A 22317-nucleotide genomic window follows, 5' to 3' on the forward strand; every position below is an offset into this window, starting at 1 on the left:
AAACGGCTACATCGCTTCAACAAACACACGCTCATTTACAGCAAGAATGGATCTTTCTTCAAAACAGGATGAAGCATTACGCCGACCAAAAGAGATTGGAAGGACCAACTCTGAAGGAGGGGGATAAAGTGTATCTCCTCCGACGAAACATCAAAACAAAACGACCCAGCGAAAAACTCGACTGGAAGAAACTTGGACCATTCAAGATCCAGAAGAAACTGTCAGAAGTCAACTACAAACTATCTCTACCTCAAGGAATGAGGATGCACCCCATTTTTCATATCTCATTGTTGGAACCAGCACCAAAGAAAGCAGCACTCGAAACAAACGTCGAAATCGAAGAACCACAGGAATACAACGTTGAACGAATATTGGACTCGCGAAGAACAACACGAGGAACGGAGTATTACATCAAATGGGAAGGCTACGACCACACGGAAAACACTTGGGAACCTAAGTCGCATTTGGAGAAATGCCCCCAGCTGATACGGCGGTATCACCAGGAGCGACACCTGAGGACTCGCCAACATCCAACAAAGGACCAACGTCCTGAAACTCGGAACCAAGACCCAGAGCTTCCCAATCAACGTCGTTAGGAACCCCTAACGCCTGGATATCCTCGACCACCCAGTGCTCGTGCGCCTCGAGAGCCGGAAGGACGCCATCCTCTGAATCCAACTCCTGGATACCGCGACGGAACAACTCAGAGCTGCGCTCCTTCGTCTTCTTCCGAATCCGACGTATCCGAGCCAAACGGCTCGCCGCGTCGGCCAGCTGTGACTGCAACGCACTCATCTTCGCCTGCAGCTGGATAACCTCATCACCTGCCTCCTCTTCATCGGCATCCAACTTTCGCTGCTGAGCGACCAACTTCTTCACTGTAGTCAGGAATCAGCACATGGCACCAGGACACGAGGCTGTCACGGAAACACACGAGAAGATGCCACCAAGGTGCCATCGCAAGAGCGTCCCCGCCGAACGCATTCGGCACACCGCGATGACTCCTCCACCATCCGACACTGAAGCTTTCGCTTGAAACAATAGGTGCACGGCATGTCGGAGGATGCACCGTTCAATTCGATTAGGACCGCGAGCTCGTTACGTTCGTGGGACTTTCGGGAGCGGGGTTTCGCTACGCGACCGGACATGTTGTCAGCATCATGGGCCGGCTGAGGAACGCGCAAAAAGGAAGCAAGGCTTACCACGACCAAGGGAAGCGGCGACGACCGTATTTAAGGGCCTTGAGGACAAGCGCCATGGAAGGAGGGGAATGATGTTACAAACCAAGGACGGCCGCAAGGCAGGCCGCCCAACGAATGGACCAAAGGGAAGCCAGCAGGACCCCTGTCATGCATACGACAGGCAGAATCCCAGGAAAGGACAAGAGGGGTCACGTGATCGAGCACGTGCACCCAAGGATCACGAAGAGCACGGTGATCCAGGCGAGCCAGGCTCACGAGGATCACGGTGATCCAGGCGAGCCAGGCTCACGAGGATCACGGTGATCCAAGTGATCAGGTAAAGATCAATGAAGAGCTGGATGGATATATATACTACAGTCTTTACCCGAGAGTAGGTAGCCAGATCTTCAGTGATCAATCTAAGCATTCATCTGAATGAGAAGTCTTCAAAGCTTCTTAACGGACTCTTGTTGAATCGTTTACTGCTCGTCAAGCCTAGCTTACCTCCTAAGCAACAGCAAACCTTAGGACCCTACCCAGGCTCCGTTACAGCCAGAGTGAAATATGATGCTCTCATGGAAGACAGAGAGAATCAAGCTATGAGAGAGCAGATTGCCAAAATCAAAGATCTCGTAGACAAGGAAATAGCGAGAAAGTATTATCCAACTCAATGGGGTCTACTGTCCGCGGACGAATGTATAACCCTACGAGACAACGAGGGAAACACGTCCGAGCCAACGGAACTTAGCTACCCCTGGGCCACCAAGAAGGTTGGAAATAACTTGATTCTCGGTTACAAAACGCATGGAGGTAGGGGACATCAAGTACTAGTCGAAAACTTTACGGATGGACGGTACATTCGTCGCATCATGGCTGCCGGAGAGGTCGGTCTGAGAAAGGTGACCGAATATCGTGACGATCGAGACGCTCTTGATCTAGCCGCAGAGCAAAAGAAAGATTGGGGAATAGCGCATCGCAAATTGGTCAAAGACGTGCTTTGGGCATCACAAGCAAGAGTTCAGCGCAAAAACCTCGCGGCTAACACCAAAAATGGCGATATGTACGCTGCTGTGACGGTTCTCGAAAACGGTCAGCTGGCCCTTAAGATATGGAGCTTCAGCACGCTGAGCCGCGTCATTGGCCAAGGAGATGCGCGTGCCGAAGTCAAGCGGTGCTGTCTCCGAGACCGCATAGAAACGCCTTGGGATGCCGGTCCCGTTGAAACGTATTACGACGAGTCCCGGGTCGAGCAAGACCCCCAGAGAAGGGCAGAGCTGCGAGACAAAAAATCAGCTGCGAATTCCGACTTTTCTAGCAGTGCGCTTAAACGCGGGAGAGGAGGCTGGGCTGCGGGCGGTCTTTCAGCAAGCTTCGCGCCAAATATCAAGGCTGAGGCAACGTCTGAAGGAGGCGGTGTGAACAGGGTGACGGGCAGTCAAAAAGTTGAAAGCAGACTGGACAGATTGGAAGCAATAGTGAGTGAATTGACCACCTCATTCATGCACATGAGTGAGGCCGTTACAAAAGCTTTGGAGGAGAAGGCCAGGAATGGGACGGAAAGGGATGACCGTCGTAGCTAGACCAACTTAGCCGCTACTATACTGTATGTCGTACTAATATGTGCTCGCAACGGTAAATCGTGTCAAAAATGCAACGTAGGAACGTAGATCTGACGTTTCATCCGGCCTAGCACTCGTGCCACACTCGCTAGTTCTGCCTGCTATGGCCCGTACCAAGGCAGTACTAGTACGGTTTCGATAGTTCCGGAGGCTCTTCCAGTGCCTGGTCTTGTGTGTCAAAATTCGTAACATTTTCGCAAGTGGCAGACCAACAACCCTGCACCACGTAACAGCTTTGTTGCCGAAGATGAAGGCAGATGTCGTCTCACAACGATTTCGGATGGAGCATGCAGCATAAACTTGTTTCCCGCTACTGCATGCAACAGAACTATGGTTTTCTACGTGCGTAATTATATTGCGCAGAGCTTTAGGAAGTACATTTCAGTATCTCGCGCAAAAATTCGGCTCTAGGACACGCGTTTGGGTCGTCTCCTGTGGTAGGAAGTATACCGCGGAATTCCATCGCGAACCCTCGGATACCACAGATTGACAACGCCCAGGCTGTTCGTCTTGCGTTAGATCGCCATAGAGGCCGCACTCTCTTGCAAGCGGAGTCTACCTGCCGCTCCCCCAGTGTTTGACAATGCTGGAAGCCCAACAAGTACGTTCGTTCCAAACCAATCCTGAGGATGTCTGTGGTGGTCACGAGACCAGTCCCCTCTATTTCATTGATATGCAGGAAAACACGGGAGTCTAGGAAGTAGTAGCCGTCTGGGGCCGGGAAGTGATTTTGAAGCAGACTAGACAGTTTGTTCGTCGCAAATGACAAAGCAATTCCATGGTGATTGACGCCGCGCATGTAGATGTGCAGTGTGTCTCCCGGCCTTCGCTCGTCATGGTATAGTGATTTGATGTCTTTCCCCACAAGGACGATGTCAACAAGGGTATCGTCATGATGGGAATGATGGGACACGACTGCTAGCTCAGTGCAGCGCAGAATGTCCGAGCGGAGTAATTGAGGTTTGAAGAAGCTCTTCCAAACCCTCTCGTAGCGCATGCGTTCGTCGCGCTGTAGGTCAGTATTCATCATGGTGGAATGTAGGTGGTAGATGGGAGGCAGACCAGCCGAGGCCACTCGCGACTATTAGCAACGCAAAGAATGTGCACAATAAAGCCCTTGGAGATAGAGAAGCCATTTTTGGCATTAGCAATACGACTAGACACTATGCTGTACAAGACGTACAATATTAAAGGGACACTACGGTCACAGATCTTTGTCTGGTGGCCCAAGTAGAGCAAGCAATATCGTACATGAGTGACGCTTCATATGTCAAGGAATTGCTCGCTTTTGATGATTCAATAAGTATGAGACACCGCGGTATGACAAGGCTCGCATGCCTTACAGTACCATTATAATGACAGAGCTGGCATTAAGTCTCGTGGGGATGACGTTTGACCAAGGGGCTTCTGAAGCACACTACCCTTCTTCAACCCTTGACACGTCTTTTCAACTCGCGAAAAAGGTCTGCCACCGGGCACAACGCCAAGTCTTCCCGTTCAGGTTCAAAGCAGCCATATACATCTATGTCTAATGTGACATGGTCCCACGGAAAACGGCAGCGCAGCCTGATCACTGGTTGTTCACCTTGAAGCCCTGTCCATATTTTTTCTATTGTTTGAGTCAACGAAATATGCTTGAGCATTTGGTTATGGCGAAAACCAATGACGCAGGTTCGTCGGCTGCCGATCCTGAGGACGTCCGCAGTCGTTACACTGTGCTGTGATGCACAGTCTGTATGCAGCTGAATATTGAACTCTGACAAGTGGAAACCACCTGGAATGAATTTGTGCTTCCGAAGTAGGCCACAAAACCCTTCATCGCAGCTGAACTGTCCGAGTTTCCCATCACTCGTAACTACGTATAAGTAGATGTGCAACGGTTGTCCTGCTTCACGTCCTAGTCGTATTCTTGCATCATATAGCGTTTCAATATCCAACCCTAGTAAGAGAATATCTTTCATAAGAATGTCTCCGCCCAGTGCATCGCACTTAGGCTTTGTATTTGCTTGAAAATCAGCAAAGCTCACTCCAGGATTGAATATGCTATGGAAAACCCTGTCGTGGCGAATACTTTGAACTGCCTCCAGCGTTAAGAATGAGAAGATCCTATTCATTCCCGCTAGTGCAATTCGACCCGCTGATAAATTATCCAGACGCTGAGCGAGTTGTAGCTTGAGCTCTGGCGGGAGAGCCTGCAGCCTTGGTTTCTCCATGTGCTCGTTCTTTTGGATTTCTTGAGACATTCTGGTGATGCAACATCACGGATGTTCTTCCGCGGCGTTACCCGGCTGTGGCCGTGCCTTGCTTACAATTTATGCGTCTATACATTACCGTAACATTCTGGCTGTGGCACATGAATGTGAGGTCATGATGCCGATTATGGCTCGCATTGTACCTATGGCTAGATTTATGGGCCCTACAGGCGACGCAAGCGTCAGCAGGTTGAGTATTTATATCCGCTGAAGCCAGCACATTGCCGAGCTGTGTTGACCATTACTCCACAACAGCAGCAATGGCAACGCGAGGTGAAGCAAAGTTGCGCGCAGCTGAGCTCGATAGCGAGCCAAGTGATTCTTCTGAGTGTGAGTGTGCTATGTGCCTATGAAAGGAGTGCTGGAATGACGCAATCAGCAGACACGGAAGGGACAGACTCTTCGAGTGACAGCAGTCTGAAAAGGTTCATTGCTTCTGACGACGAGGAGTACAAACCAGATTCCTCAACGGCCGGCGGAAGCGGTATCACTCAATGGCTGGATATTATTGACGACGTGGTTTTCGCCCTAGATGGGCTTCGATCGCAAATTGAACACGCAAGCAAGGAGTGTGGATGCGGGCAGAACGTACTTCGCCCATACCCTGTCAAGCAGGTCGAAGAGTGCTTCCTGAAAGGTCGCAGCAACGCACCATCCCCAGACCCGGCTAAGTCACAAGCGGACTTGAATTTGAAGGGCGAGTCTGACTCGGACGCACGTTCCCTTCGGTCACGCTTAAAAAAACTCGGTCTGTAGTAGATTGGTATATAGTATATATCATAGTTGCACACCGCAAGCCCCCCAGAGAAGCAGTTCCTGTGTCCCCTGCTAGAACTATATAGCCGTGCAGTTTGCAATCCACATTTTCTCGCATTTATCAATGCAACGCGTCGCGTGACATCGTAATGCGTTGATCTGCGGATTTGTTTCGCCAACTCTGGAGAGGGCGGAGTAGATGGCAGTGAATCTGCTTTGTTCGACGGACAGCTCTTGCTGCAAAGCCTCCTTTTCGAGCTGTAGCGCTTGGACCGTAAACACGTGCTGCTGCGAGGCCTGTATTGATATGCGGTGCAAGAGTTCTTCCAGCGGAAATGAGTCTGCTGAGTGGCTCGACTGAGGCCGGGGGACCGAGGCTGTCGAATAGACGCTTGAAGTTGGCCTTTGATATGAATTCATTCTGTTTAGGCAGTAGGCGGAGATGCCTCGATTCTGCCAAATGAATAACGTGATGAAGCGTAGTGTACAGTATGTATGCTAGGGCTCTGTTATTCGAGTGCATGTAGCGCCTATTGGGTAATAAAGTGCGCCTAAAATTGGCTTCTAGCGACACTTTTATATGGATGGAGTCCTGCCGCATGTGAAATGCTGTAGTATTGCACGACACATCTATCTCCATGTTGCTAAATGGTGTACGTGGGTATCGCCTGCCCTCGCAAGCGAAGAGTCAGTGCTCGTCACTGCCGATACGCTACAAAGAAATGGTAATCGCGGCAAACGAAATTGATATTTGGCACTCTATATATGCCGGAACCTGCACATGGGCTCTCCTAGCTGGCTACATCGTGTTTCCTTCCGCCTATGGTGCAATACAACGGTCTCACATGCTGGATGACGCTGGGCAAGTTGGAAAATACATCCAGACCGCGAGCCACAAAATTCCTTACATCTGTCTTGCCTCAATATTCTGCGGCTTGTCTACATTAGGGCTGGCATTCCTTTGGTGCATGCATCGAAGCAATCACCTGTGGGTGAGCCGCCGCATTTTTCTGTTAGTTCCGCACCGGTCTGCATTTGAATCGAGCTAACATTTTCAAGGCCAGTTACAACGAGTTCGTTGATGGGGCTTGGTTCCACCCTATTGAATATCTATTCCATACGCGGTGGGCAGTGGTCCAGTGTTGCGATTACAACGGCGAGCGTTATGGGTGCATGCCTCGTTCTCGCGGGAACATTTTGTTTCCTCAGTGAGTGGGCGATTTGGAAGTTGAGGCAGGGTAGGACATGAGCCTGAGTTGCTAGACAACCATTGACTGCACGCTTTGAATGCGATTACGGTGTTGTACGCATGAGCGCAGGCAATAATTACACCGTGACCACTTCGTATACTGGTTGCTCACGGTTTATCTCGTATCTGGCAATAAATTATATGGCATTGGATCTCTTATTGTAACTACTAGGAACCTCGCAAAGCTCTAAATCAAATCTTGGTGGTAGGACGGATGGGCGCAAACATCGCTTGTAACCGCGTGAGAGTCCCTGAACAGCACAAGCGAAGGGGCTGTACAGCGTCTCAATGACGGCAAATGCTGTACAGTAGCACCTTTCATCAAATAGTTCCCCTTCAAAAGGTTGACCTGCTACTTTACGAAAGACAGGTAAGCATCTTGATTGTCATTATTCAGGGCAGTCTAAAATTATCATCGAACCAAGTGTGCTGTAAGCCTTGAAGGAGTGTCGTCGCAGCTGCGAATTGAGTGGTGCCGGTTATGGCTCCATGGACCTTCTCTAATGGCGCTACCATTTGCAGCCGCGGAGGCTGTACATGATCCTGGTTCCACCTGTAGCCTTCTCTCGGCACCCTTTTCTGGCAGCACCCTTTTTGGTGGCACCCTCTTCTCATCCCCTGGCAACACCCACTTCTCACCCCTTGGCAACACCCACTTCTCACCCTTTGGCAACACCCTCTTTTCATGCCCTGGCAACACCCTCTTCTCCTCCCATGACAACACCCTCTTCTCGTCCCCCGACAACACCCTCTGCTCATATCCTGGCACCACTGACAACACCATCTTTTCATACCCTGGCAACACCATCTTTCCAAACCCTGGCCGCACCTACTTCTCAGCCCCTGGTGACACCAGCTCCTCGTCCGCTGGCGACGTCGTTTCTGGACACACCCTCTTCTCGTCCCTCGCCACATCCTTCTCTGCGGCCACCCTCTTCTTTGTCGGCAGCAGACCTTTCTCAACCAATTCTACTGTACCTGGTGTACGATTTCTCTGTAGCCTTACAGAACGCGCTTTACGGCCCCGTAAGCGACTGGGTTACAGTACTATGCTTGGGCGCGATTTAGAGCGGGTTGGGCCAGAATTAGGAATGCGAATGCTTGAAAACGTCTCCTTGTATGGCGGTGGGTTTCGGCAACTGCTGTACTACACCTTAGTACAGTAACTTTCTTACCCTAATACACAGCCCTTCCACCCTGAGGGTGGCTCCTGAGTAAGGAGTCATCTATGGCTCCCTAAAATCCCCGTACTGGGACTTATAGTTGGCGCCCGAAAACGCTTCCCGCGTCATTTCACGCAAGTTGCTTGTATTCAGATGATCCCGCATCTTTGTCGCAGCACAGCACTAGACGGGACTACATGACGCGGCGGAAAACAATGACTGTTAGCCGCGTACACAAAGCACACACGAAGAAGGAGAAAGAAGCAGCTCGGAAGAGAGGCCCTAGCTTGCTGAACAAGGGCTGCGGTCTTGGACGGAAAGCAAGGGTCATTTCTGGTGCATTTTACTATGAACCCACGCACCATCGCCTGATGGTCAAGTGTCATGTACCGAAAGGACAGCGCCTTCCGGACCTGAATCGAGCGGTATGCAACATTCTTCCTCAGATGTATCAGATTCTAATCGTCCTCTAGTTCCAGAATGCACTCGAAAGCGATCGCGACGCGCAACCCACGTCGCCCATCTACGTCGAGGACGGAGCTGCGTTGGCATTGTTGGACATGAGAGACGGCAGTAGCACTATCGATGACAACTCGTCGCTCGGTTCGGTACCGCGCGCAACGGCTGTCTCAGACACTATCATCGCAGAGACACAAAACGACGACGCAGATTGGGACATGCTCGATGGCCCAAATACACCAACGATGCAACCTGATAGTGAGATCGGCGCGAATACGGCGACTTACTTGCCCGATGTACCCTCCGAGCTCAACTATACTGGCGATGTAACGGCAGCACCACCTGAGCAACCGCAGACTCAGGACAGGATCATCCCCACGCCAGCCCCCTATAATGCGAGTGTATGCACTCCTTCTCAGTTCCTCGATGGCATGCTTGCGACTGATCCTTTCGCTTTCTCAACAGTGGGGCAGGCAGAATTTAATATGGAAGTGCATTCTCATGTTCACATGGCCAAGGGTAGGCCTTGGCAACTCTCCGAGCGCGTGCGGTTGACGCTGATATGTGGGTTTTGAGGCTGCACCTCAGTTAACTAGCATGGGTATAGCTATTTGAAAACAAATCACTTCCTCCGCAACGGCTCTTTCAGGAACTACATACCACATCACAAGATTCAGTTGCCGCTAGGCTTTATGTCCCCTACTGCCGGCAGTGGCGGCTGCACTTCCCCATGCGCAGTGTTTAACAGATTATCGCCCGGCAATTCGCTACAATATGATGGTAGAGATGAGCAATTGTTCTCATCTTTATGAATGTAGTGATGATGTTCATGTATGATTGTTGAGTCGCGGTTCTTTCGTCTTGCTTTGCAATCCGAGCAGATACCGTACGCGACGATATCTCTCCGTCCAAGGGCGCAGTAAAGCAGTTGACGCCAGCCGGCAGCGACAGCGTCATAATTTGTGCGCCGAGTATAGTTGCATTTCCGGCAAACGTGAAGAATTCGAAGGGTGGAACGCATGTTGGTTTCGTGCTGTCGCGCGATGGAGCAATTGTGGCTGGCTGGTGTGTCTTGCTGGCCCAGAGCGGTCTATTATATTGGGATGGACCAATTCCAGCTGGTAGAGCCAATTAAGGCTGCCAAATCCATGCCCGCGTAACAGTATAAACGCTCCCTTGCCTGCGTGCAAGAGCCTGGTGTATTTCGGGTAAAGCCATGTCTTGTAATCACACTAGTTGGATACGCCTCTCCAAGAGAGATTATGAAGTCAGCTTGCAAGTCACTGATCGTCCCGTCCGTTTACTCAACGATGTATGTAGCACAGACAATGCAACTCCAAGCTTTGTCCTGCTTGTCGGCAATCAACACAAGGCCACTGCATTGAAGACACTGGGTATTGATCATAGAAATCCACAAGGCTATCGTAAGCACGGAGATGTACATCTCTCTCTGGTTCAGCCAGAAAGGCTCCAGATGAGCACACAGCCCATTTTACTAGCTGAATATGACGTACCAAAACACAACAGGCTGTTGCCTTCGTGTCAACGGCCGCGCTGCCACGAGGCGGTCGAGCAAGCCCTCCCGGCCAACTGGACAAGGACACGACAGGCGAAGGCTTCACACATAGCTGACCAGGTTTATCACCGTCTTATATTTCCTTTCATAGACGCTCTATGCCTGTTCGTTGACGACCTTGGAGGCCTACAGGATGTTGCACGCATGTTAGGCACTTGGCTGGACCAGGGAGAACCATCGACTAGCCAAGCTCTACCCAGCCTTCTCCTCATTAGCCATGATGACCTCGGATCAGAGGCTCTGACGTACTTGGAAGATCTCGTGCAGTCCGAAACAAGCGTTAGCCTTTACAGTCGCTATCAACGCATCTCATTTATTTCCCTTTCATCCTGGTGGCATCTTCGGCGTAGCACAAAACATCGACAGTGGCATTGGGATAGCTTCAAAGAAGAGCTTGAAACATCACTGCAGCATGTCCGCCAGGTGCGCAACGCTGAAAGTCTCCTGTTCTCTGCGACCCATTTCCTCAGCTTCCTAGATTGCGCTGCTCAGGAGGTACTTGCACAACATACCCTATTTGACTTCGTGAAGGCTTCTCGTCGGCATAATCCCGTAAATGCCAATCTACAGTCCCATCTGGCGGAGTTTCTCAAAGGTATACAAACAGTGGAAGGGCTAAAGACGTTCGCTATACCTTTACTGGCATCAACCATGATCCTCGACCACTTTCCGCCTGGCATGCACAGTCAGTCCCCCTTTCGCACACCCACAAAATGCTGTCGCTAATAAAATTAAGGGTTTAACCCGCGGCTCGTGTACGCGACGCTATACAGACAAGTCTGTCTTCGCGTTTGCCGGGAGGCGGTTCTTTCACAGGACGGATCACGTCACCTTGTGTTGCCATCTGCGTTTGCTGCGCGGGTGGAACAAAGCCTAGTGGAGCAGTTTGACAAGTGGGTCCTTTCCGGGATGGAGTCTCGCAGCTGGCACCAGCTGCAGCTGTCGCGGTACCGAAATGAGTGGGAGGATTTGCGGTCAGATCACACGTGCCTCAGCTGTCTTTGCCGGAGACCAATGTATACGCTGCCTTGCGCACATATGATCTGCCAGGAATGCGTCAAAATATTTGGACGCAAGGTCGACGGCAAAGTAAGACTAGAGCTTTGCCTTCTGTGTGGACGAGACACTGTAGGATTTCAGATTGGTATCAAGCCCGACACTGCCACAGTTCGGATATTGAGCATAGATGGAGGGGGCACCCGGGCTCGTGTACCCCTAGGCTTCCTGCAGGAGATCCAGGACTGCGTTGGCCTGCCATATCCAGTGCAGCATAATTTCGATATAATTTTCGGCACCAGCTCTGGTAGGCAGTGCACCTATCATTCTTTGTCTCCAGCTGACATACTACCTTAGGAGCCATCAGTGTTTGTGGCATGTGCATTAACGGCTGGCCAGTGGAAGATTGCATTGCTTCATCCGAAGCTCTTGCAAGGCTCGTTTTCCGCCCTCGTCAAGTGTCTCAGCTGCCCCTGGCATGGATTCCTCCCGTTCATGCAATGTGGCAGCTCCTGCTATCGGTTGCGCTTGATAGTAGATATCCTGCGAAGGGTTTGGAGAAGACTTTGCAGAAGCTATTTGGCTCTAAGCGAAGCATAATGGATCACTCCATGGCAACAGAAATGGGACAGTTCATCGGCATGCCTGTTACGTCGACCGTTGATGCAAGCACATACATCATCACCAACTATAATGGTGTCGGAAGGCGCAAGGACAAAGCCGGTCAGCAGTTTCCATAACTTAGTATACGACAGACTCACGCTGACGAATCCAAGACTACCATGCGCTGCAACCGAAAAGCGGAATCAACCGCGTGCCGCTGTGGCAGTTGTAAGTAGTTATTTGTAACTCCCCCTACGAGTGGTGCTGATTGTGTTCTTCAGCTTGCGAGGATGTACCGCTGCTCCGCTGTAGGTGTCGCCAACGTCTATGGCACACAAGGAAACTGACAGGGTCAAGCTACTTTACACCTCAATATATACAGGGCATTGGCTATCAAGATGGAGGACTGACCTACAATAATCCGGCGGCTATTGCCATCGATGAAGCAGCTGCCCTGTTCCCTAGTATGCCAAAGCCTAGTATTGTCCTTTCGCTTGGGACTGGTTTCGCAAAACAGTCACCCACCCGGCCCTCCAGAATTCGCCGCGTCGTTGGCGACCCTTTTGTGGCAAGATTGCTACGAGCCTTCATAAAGCAGGGAGACTCCGACCGAGCTTGGAGACAAATGTTGAGTCACCGGTCAATTGGAGAGTCTGGAGAGCTCTTCCGTTTCGACATAGAATACAGCGACAACGGCCCTAGCCTAGATAACATCAAAGACATTGAGTACTTGGGGGCAACGGCTAAGAAGTCAATTAGAAACTCGCCCGAGCTGACTAGGCTTGCTCATTGTATTCGTGCCGAGCTATTTTACTTCGAGTTGGAGGGCAAACCGAGACTAGTCAATGGCGTATACGAATGCGTCGGTACCCTTTTCTGTCGACTCGCGCCCGGAACTGAGGGTTTCAGAGCCCTGATGGATCGTCTTGATGGTGTTTTGGCAACACTGCAAATCGGCACTAGAGTTGTGACCGCAGGCTTCCGAAACCGGACGTCCTACGCGGATGGTTTTCGCAAACACATTAGCTTTCATGTGTCGGCACGGCTGACCCCGTTTAGTATCACCTTGTGCGAGGGGCCGGCCGGTGAATGCCACATCAGTGGCTCACCGTTTACGCTTGATGGCCTGGTCAAGGCACAGCGTCTTGACGCGGGCTTTGGCACTGCCGACCATCGGGATGTTCAAGCCATGCACCGCATACCGGCGAATGAGCGGGTTCCTAGCGGCGCGAAAAGGGCATGCGCTAGAGATGCCAGCGGAGGGAATAAGCGCCGTAGATTGTGATATACAATATAACTTGGGATGTTCGTGATTCTATCAAGATTTACCGGATTCTTTACGAGCGAATTAGTACATCATATACCCGTGAGATCGGCCTCAAAACAATGCAAGCCTGGACTCTCATGTCTCTAGAACCTGTGACAGCTATTTCCAGGCTGCAGCCGCCAAACAGGTTCGCAAATTCCCTGCTCGCAATCACGCCGCGCGATGGTACGGCTGTACCAATATCATCCCCCTTATGTTGGTCCATTCGAGTCCCTGCGCCTGCGAAAGAAGCCACCAATTATACCTCAAAGCGCCTCTACAGTGTCACTACAGGGATCGTTACGGAAGAAAATGTACGGGCTTTCCAACATGATATTGTAGAAGCGGCTTACGCTCAGTGTCGAACAATTGACGAGTGCGCCACCTATTCCCTGCCGCTTCCGGGTGCCCCTCGGTGTGGTTTTCTTCGTGAGCCTTCGTCGCGTATCCTGAGTCTTGTGGCATGAACAAAAATACCCCGCTGTGCAAGTCTATTCAGGCACGTCATATATGGTAATGCGAGTAGGGGGGCCCCCGTACAGAGTTTCCGATCCTGGTATGCTATCCTGATATCATCTCTGCTAACCTGCTATATCCGATCTGATATAAACAGTATATTGGATAAAGTCATTGCTCTTATCCTGATATAAAGGGGTATATCAAGATAAGGTACTGATTCTGATTGGCCTCACTGGGCACTTCGAAGGATCGCCCTGCCAGAAGAAGTACTGATAGAGACGACAAAAAGCTTCCGCTCCATTGAGTACTAGCAAGCTCGCTGGTATAAATACTTAGCTCGACACTACAGCTTTGAACAATTTGACATGTTGTGCAAAGCATATGATACCATGGGCTCGTGGGAGACTGTAAATCGGGAGCCACTACCTCAATTGCTCATTGACGACGACGCAGCGTCCTCGACTTCAGAGCCGTTGAATTTTGACCACGTATTCCGCGCGACATATCCAAATAGAGGCCAGCTAGGACCGTCAAGAAAGCGCAGAGCGAAGGGAGCCGTGGTGTTCGAATGCTGTCGCACTGCACGTGTGCATAACTGACTGACGACCGGGCAGAAGGTCCCCAGTCAGGGTGGCGATCAAGGCAATCAATTCAACCTCAGCCTTCGATTGAGTGAGTTGACGGCTTAATAAGCTTTTCCTCCGTTGAGTTGATCAACCTCGCCCCTGTGTTGAGTTTGGTTGAGGTTGCGTTGACTGGTTGACCATCCCCTCGGCCCACTACTGACGCGAGCGTCGGCGCACAACAAATGGGCTGAGCTACTCAAAAGTGGCTCGCGGCCTCTGATTCTCGGCTTCTCGGAAGGACATATTGCTCTCGACAAGCCATTGGACAACCACACGCTGGAAGATATGCCTATCGAAGCCCTTGATTAAGCGATTTGCTGCGGCGTCTTCTTCTTGCCGGCGTTTATGGAGGACGAGCGCGGGCTCGGCGGCCTAGTCAGCATCGTCGTCATGCCGTTCGTTGCTCTGTCGGCCGATCTGGTCAAGCGAGCCGAGGAGCTCCGCGTCGACTGCATGAAGTTGGACGGCGACGTTCACGATGGAGACAGGGAGGAGCGTCAGCGCGACGCCCCTTGGTCGTCGTGAGCGCCGACGTCGCCGTCAGCGAGGGGTTCACATCGTACGTCGAGAGCATCCGGGCACGGGGCTAGCTGTCGCGCATCTTCTTCGACGAGTGCCACACGTTCGCAACGGACGTTGGATACCGGGAGCGTCTCGGGCTGCTGGTGGGCTTGCATTGTTACGGCTGTCCGCTCGTCATGCTCACGGCGACGCTGCCGGTGAAGATGGAGAAACATTTCCGGAAGTACATGCTAGCGAAGGGTGCGACTATTATCCGTGCAGCAACGGCAAGGGTGAATATCCGCTAATTAGCACTCTACGCGAACGAAGCTATTCGGCTAGGAGATAGAATCGCAAAAGGTGCGGGTCTTCAAGAGAGTAATTATATTCTGGACGTGAGCGAGGCGCCCAATGCCAGTTAAAGCACCGCAATCGCAATAAGTACCTGTTAGTTAGGAGACATGCAACTTTTCCTACATTCGGCATGTCATTTCACCACAACTCACGTGCCGAATTTACTAGCCCTGGAAGGGATGGCGCACAAGCACGTCACGCATACCCCGCCTTACGGTCGAAACAACGTCATGTAACCTCCCAGCGCAGCAGACCTAGCTCACCGATGTCAGACCCTCGACGGCAGATGAACATGTCTCTGCTGTACATACGACATGGAACAATACAGCACCCCCGCAGACCTATAACCGAGAGCATTTTGATCTATACATGTTTGATGTCCTATTTTCTTTCGATGCCATGTCAGCTACATCTAGGACCAACGATGGGGTGCGCGGGAAGTGAACTGTATTTGATTCATGCATGCGCTTAGCCAGCCTCAAGTTGGAGGACGCTGGTCTGAGACAAGAGTCCGGTCTGACACAGAGTCTAATGAGACACATAATATGCTCCGAGAAACAGATCGAAACAGATCGGCAGCCGTGCGTCGTTGATTTTATAGCAGGCTCTTGTAGTCCCCTCGATGCACAGCCTTACGTCGTCCACCGTAATCCCTTTGCGCTTCACTCCTCAGCTCTATTCAGGACCACAACCATGACCGAATTTACAGACACCTCTAGCGAGTGCTCCGACGAAATGGACAGCGAACGACAGCCACTTTTTGGAGGCCGCCACTCTCTGGACGATTGCTCGCTAGCAGGAGCCTCAAATGCGCGAGACCTTGAGGCATCGCGTCTAGAACGACATGCAAAACAGCCAGAAGGTGATATTCCATGGCTGCAGCTGAGTACTCTTTGCTTGGCGCGCATGATGGATCCTGTCGCCTTCTGCTCCATTTTCCCCTACATCGCGGCCATGGTCCGCCGCAATACCAACCTGGCGGTGTCCGATGTTGGATTCTACAGCGGTCTCATAGAATCTCTCTTCGCCATTGTCCAGACGGTAGCCTTGATACTATGGAGCACGTTCTCAGACAAGACGGGCCGCAAGAAGGCTCTCATCTACAGCCGCATTGGGACAGCCGTCGGGTCGTCATTATTCGGTATGGCCACCACGCTCTGGCAGATGTTTCTTTTCCGCTGCGTTTCGGGTCTCTTTGGGGCATCTAACCTCATCACCCGTACAATGATATCGGAGTGCGTCCCCCGCAATGCTCAGGCGCAAGCTTTTGGCTGGCTCGTCTTCGCTGCCAATGCGGGAGATTTTGTCGGCCCCATGATTGGTGGAGCGCTGTCGGATCCAGCACGGCAGTATCCTGGCCACTTTGGGAGCTTCCAGTGGCTAAAAGACAACCCGTACGCTTTAGCCGGCATCGTTGTCGGGACTATCAGTGCAGGAATCACCTTTGTCCCTGTTTTCTGGCTCCAGGAAACTCAGTCAACAGATGAGAATGTGCTGGCAACCGAGACGATGCCTTCACAGCTAAGCGGCCTTGCACGACTTGTTAAATCGCCTGGCGTTCCCGCGACTCTAGGAGTGTACGTGCAGTCGAAAATCCTCACCGTTTCTACCTCTGCAATTCTACCCGTCTATTTGTATACTCCTGTTCAACTCGGCGGTATGGAGCTGTCGACAGTCCACATCTCGACATACATGGCGATCCAAGGCGGAAGCCAGGTCCTCTGGCTTCTTCTTGCATTCCCTTTTCTCAACAGTCGGCTTGGCACCAAGAAACTGTTGAGTGTCGTTGTCACATTATGGCCGCTTATGTTTGGTGGATATATTCTCGTGAACATGATGCTCCGCAAACCAAACGACACTGCGCATCAATGGGTCTGGCTTGCCGTCGCTCCAGCTATGCTACTTTTCGGCTCAGGGGTCACCATGTCACAGACAGGCGTCCAACTTGCCATTAACGACGTGTCTCCGAGTTCTGACTACCTGGCAATGATAAATGCATTGGCGCTCGTGGGTAACGGTGCAGTGAGGGCCGTGATGCCGGGTGTATCCAGTGCAATCCAGCGCTGCAATCAATTCAAGTATCAATTCAAGTATATCAAGTAAGTCAAGTAAGTTAGACCACCCCATTGTATCAAGTAAGTAAGTTTGTGTCGCCGTCAACTTGAAATATTTGAAATAACTTGAAGTCATTTTAATATTTTCCCGCCCAGCAGCGGTTGCAAAGTCTACGGGGTTTGTTTCGGGATCCCAACATGGCTGTACAGGGTAATGTTTTGATGTGTGCCAAGTTGGGACGCAGCAGGAATGCTACGCGCGCTTGGTGTAACACATATGGTTACTGGATTCGCGTTGTACTCTGGGGCGCTTTTTGCCATTCATGCCCTGCGCAACACCACGCGCCATGGCGGCCGGACAGCAGTCGTTGGATTCGCTTTTGCGAAGCCATAGCAAACGTAAAACACTGAGGCAGCAACTCGATTCTGCTTCTATCAAGGCCGAACCTGGGAAGGTAATGCCTGAGGATTTACCTACTGTCAACATTGGCTGCCAAAAGTATGTCCTGGAGGAGCATCTCGCTAACAAGAACCGCAAAGGCCGGCGAAGCTGGATTCAAGGCTACGATTTCTTCCTCACGGAAATTAGCCCCGATTTTAAGGCGCTGCAGACTTACTGGGCTTGCTCCAAATGCGATGAGAATGGCGTGAGTTCGCTCTTCGTCGCGACGAACACGACGTCGCCGACCGAGCACAGAAGGTACACGACGCGACACTGGCGCGATAATTTCGTTCGAAAGTTCATGACTCACACAACTCAGATCGCATATGATCACTCAGTCAGCGACTCCTCGGATCGGCGTCGAAAGTACGCAGGAAGCTCCCTGCCCGCGTCCTAAGCGACCGCGTCTCGAGCGTCCCATAGCGAGGTCGAACATCAACAAAGCTAGGGAACTGAAGGTCGGTTGGATCATCACTGCCGATCTCCCACTTACAGCACCGTCGAACAACTACCTGCAACGAATCCTCGAGCTACATGACGCATCGTTAGCAACGGAGGTGCCTTGGAACCGGACATCGGTTCGTGATATGCTAAGGAAGCTATTCGCGATGAAGAAGGGAACAATAGCAAGCCAATTGGAGAAGGCAATCACCAAGATCAACTTAAGCTTCGACATGTGGACATCACCTAACCGATATGCTTTTCTCGCCCTCCACGCACACTATCTCGACGCCTCCTACACAGTCCAATCACGCCTTCTCGCGCTCCGTCGAGTTTGGGGAGCCCATACTGGAGACAACCAGGCATCGACAATATACGACATTCTTGGCGAATATGGGATAAAGGAGCGAATTGGCGCTAGCGTCTGCGATAATGTCTCCTCCAACGACAAATGCCTGGAAAGCTCATATCGGCGAATTTCTCCAGGAGTGCGCGACAGGGACATTAAGGCAAACCGGACACGATGTTTCGGTCACATAATCAACCTCGCTGCTCGTGCTTTTCTGTGGGGACAGGACCCCGAGTCTTTTGAGCGCGAGGCCTTTACCGAGGCTGCTTTTCAGATAGAAGAGCGTGAACTCCGGTTTTGGCGCAAACGGGGTGCGGTTGGCAAACTGCACAATGTTGTCAGGTTTGTCAGGGCCTGTCCCCAGCGCAGAGAGCTAATGAAAACTGTTGCTGGTAATGGATACGGAGATGAATGCCACGAACTGTTCGAGGAGGAGCGAACAGCTATCGACGTCGAGTTGATGCAGAACAACGAAACGCCGTGGAATTCTACTTTCCTGATGATCCAGCGCGCTATTCGCAAGCGTGATCAGATCACCCTCTTCATTACATACCTCGACGCTCAGACGACCGACCCAAAGCTGCGTGTTCCAGCTCAAGACCATCTCTCGCCGCAAGATTGGCTTCTACTTGCGGAGATCCAAAGCCTACTTAAGCCACTTTACGAGATAACTATGCGTTGTCAGGGTTGGGCGAAAGAAGGGCGATACGGGGCTTTGTGGGAAGTGATGATCGGAATGGAGTATCTGCTTAACTTTTTCGAGGAGCAGAAACTCATGTTCACGAGCTGCGATGATACTCCCGAGGCAGCGGGAGACTACCAAGCCGCTATCACATCGAGTATGGCTCTCCACGCTGTCTTGAGTCTCGTGATGCCCGTGCAATCCCCAGTTGCTGACTGTCTAGCAGAGAGAAGCGCTCAGCAAGCTAAGCGGCATACGCAACCCAGTATAGAGTCGCGGGAACATGCTCGGGGCCATGACTCCGCCACATCCTCGCACCTTGAACCCCTCGACGACGACCATCGGCGATACATTCAGGTTTCGATAAACAACTGCTGGTCGAAGCTGAACGAATACTACACTTTACTGGAACAGTCTCCCCTTTACCCGGCTTCTGTTATACTTCATCCTCGTTGGAATGTGTCCTGGCTTGAGGCTAACTGGACGAGCCACGCACAACTGATTTGGCTCAGAGACGCCAAAAGAAATGTTCGAGAGCACTTCGAAGCACACTACCCGTCGGTCGAATCATCCATCGTGACAGGAGCCATGTTGCCCAGGCCAATAAGAAAAGAAGAGCCAAGCCAGTTCGACCAGTGGATACAGAGCCATGACAGGCATATGCTGGAAGAAGCCGACGAACTTGGAACGTACATGAGGCAAGGACCCATTCGTCGAGACAACATCAACCCTATCCAGCGGTGGAAGGACCATCAAGACGAATATCCACGCCTAAGCAGATTTGCGCTAGATATCCTTGCCATTCCCGCAATGGCGGTTGATCCCGAGCGAACCTTTAGCACGGCCAAATTGACTATCACTTCCCAAAGGCACTGCCTGCACCCCGACGTCGTGGAAGAGATACAGTGCATGCGAAACTGGCTAGGTCAACATGCAATAACGCTAGGTGAAATTGTAGGTTTCGGGGGGCACTGCGACGCTGAAGGCGCCATTGGGACATTGTAAGATCGGATCCTCGGCAGTCAGTCAAGGCCGAACTCGGCAGTAGAGTACACTCAACTACTTCCATTATTAAGCAAATCAAGTATATCAAGTATATCAAGTCAATTCAAGTTTAAGTAAGTTCATCGGAAATTTATATCAAGTAATCAAGTTAGACCCCCGAACTTGACTTAATTGAATTGATTGCAGCGCTGGATTGAGTAACCACGGAGGTGAACAAACGGCTCAATGCCGTCAGCCATGTCGATAGTTCGGGGTGAATGTCGTCGCTGTCGTGAAGAGGTTACTCGTTGCGCGTCTCGCATCCGCAAACGCGACAAATGGCGATCTACCGTCGCGCTCTGATTAGCCGTCACAAATTCAAGTCTAGCCCCCGGATTGCGGGGCTTGACATTCATGTCTGCTAGATTTGATATACTGCATAACATACTAGAGTGGACGGCATGAAGATCACACTGTTTAGGATAGAGGGAACAATGGTAAATCAACTTCAGGCAATCCAGCGCCTGCCTTCCTGAAACCAGGGGAGACATCAACCAAGATCGCCGAGCTTGAGAAGGCATTGTACGGTCTTCGGGAGTCTCCACTTCTGTGGTACAACGAGCTCTCCCGAGCACTCAAGGAAGCGGGGATTGATGTACGCATGAGGAGCCATGTGTTTTTACGAATGGCAAGATCCTTGTTCTCATCCATGTTGATGACATTCTGTAAACATCAAGCCGCTCATTCACGAAGACCGTTAACAGCACCGCTACCGACCAAGGGTGGGAATAACTTCACGCAGCTCGGCTTCTGCCTGCCATGTCTCAGATGCCTACGGCCAATCAAGGCTTCAGCACCAACCGGCAGAGGTATAAATTACCAACCGTAGTCGCTCATTAGATAGAAGCATCAAGAGTTTTTCGCTGCCCAAGTTCACTGGGGACCTTCTGCCCGGTCGTCAGTCAGTTATGCACACGTGCCGTGCGACACATTCTGATCCTCGGCCCACGACAAGAGAAGAAGGCAACGCACGACACCTTCATGTCAAGGTCATCCGTGACGGCGATTATTTCATCCATCCGCAGTCCATGTGCATTATCACGACGCGGATTGTCCTGGCTCCGTGGCCCGCTTGGTCACACACATCGAGGGCAGGCAACATTGGCAGGCAACCGGTTCACGCCCGCTGAGGGCAACGTCTTAACGAAGAAGCGCCGCAGACCCCAGGGGCGAGGGCCAGTGGCCAACCCGAAATGACTGATACCAAAAGATGGACCCAGTGGCCCTATTTATGTGACAAAGTGTCATCCATTCCCACGGAATGCTTGTCCCGACCCATGTCGGTTGTTCACTGATATCTTGCACCACAACGTGGTGGGTTGTGTAACAGACGACTAGGCTAAACATCTAGATGCAGAAATTCCAAAAGCACTTCACGGTATTGCGCTATCCATGTTGTAACCTTCTCTGCATTGGAGATACCCTCAGGTTGCGTAAACCTGACGGTGAGCTGCCCGTCCTCAATGTTGATGAACACCTCGAATATCGCGAGACGGCGTAGCTGCAAATAGGTCCCTGCCTCACAGGCATCTGAGAGCGGCAAGTTCTGAAATAATGAGTCGTCTCGCTCCAGCTGCTGGTAAATACCTGCAAAGTTAAGCATGATCTCAACGGGGAAATCCGAGACGTTGGTGGCAGCAGCGCTCCGGTCTGCGAACCTCGCTGTGAAATGCGACCATCCATTGTTCGGCAGTCGCTTACTCTGTGCGCTAATTTCACTGATCAACTCGCGCAAATTCAAGCCGGCCACGCTTGGCGAATACACTGGGTAAACAGTAGTAAACCAGCCGACTGTGTGTGTAACATCGAGGCCATTGTCAAAAGTTTCGCGCCCGTGTCCTTCGTTGAACACGGCCGGGACAGGTCTGTCCGTGAAGATCCTACAGAATGAATGGACAAGCGCTGCAATCATGAGATCGACTGGCCGTGCGTCAAAGTTGACCTCGCAGGGACGAATGATCGCTGCGGTCGAGGCCTTGTCCAGTAGAAACTCTCGTGTTGTAGCCCCGACCCGGAGGTTATTGCTAGGATCAAGCCCCCAATAGGAAAGGAACGGCTGAGGAATACTGACTATGCTGGCTGGCTCGGAAAAGAGGCTCTCGCTGGCATATGTTCTCTGCTCTGTGCACCAAGTCTGGAAGCTCGTCGAAGGTGGCACCGAGAAGGCCCCTTTGGTGAGGAAATCCTCTAGATCCCTGAAAATGA

General features: G+C 51.5%; 1 protein-coding gene across 1 annotated transcript; it reads left to right on the top strand.

The window, feature by feature from the left end:
* Positions 1-16009: 16009 nt before the first annotated feature.
* Positions 16010-17993, top strand: PLICBS_004143 (uncharacterized protein; the record flags this gene model as incomplete). The annotated part of the gene is made up of 3 exons (XM_065600442.1): positions 16010-16757; positions 17695-17801; positions 17916-17993. The coding sequence occupies 3 exons, from the start codon at positions 16010-16012 to the stop codon at positions 17991-17993; spliced, it is 933 nt and encodes a 310-aa protein (XP_065456514.1).
* Between the last annotated feature and the right edge of the window lie 4324 nt (positions 17994-22317).

This window comes from Purpureocillium lilacinum (assembly GCF_023168085.1).
Source record: "Purpureocillium lilacinum CBS 284.36 DNA, scaffold_3, whole genome shotgun sequence".
Lineage (NCBI taxonomy): Eukaryota > Fungi > Ascomycota > Sordariomycetes > Hypocreales > Ophiocordycipitaceae > Purpureocillium > Purpureocillium lilacinum.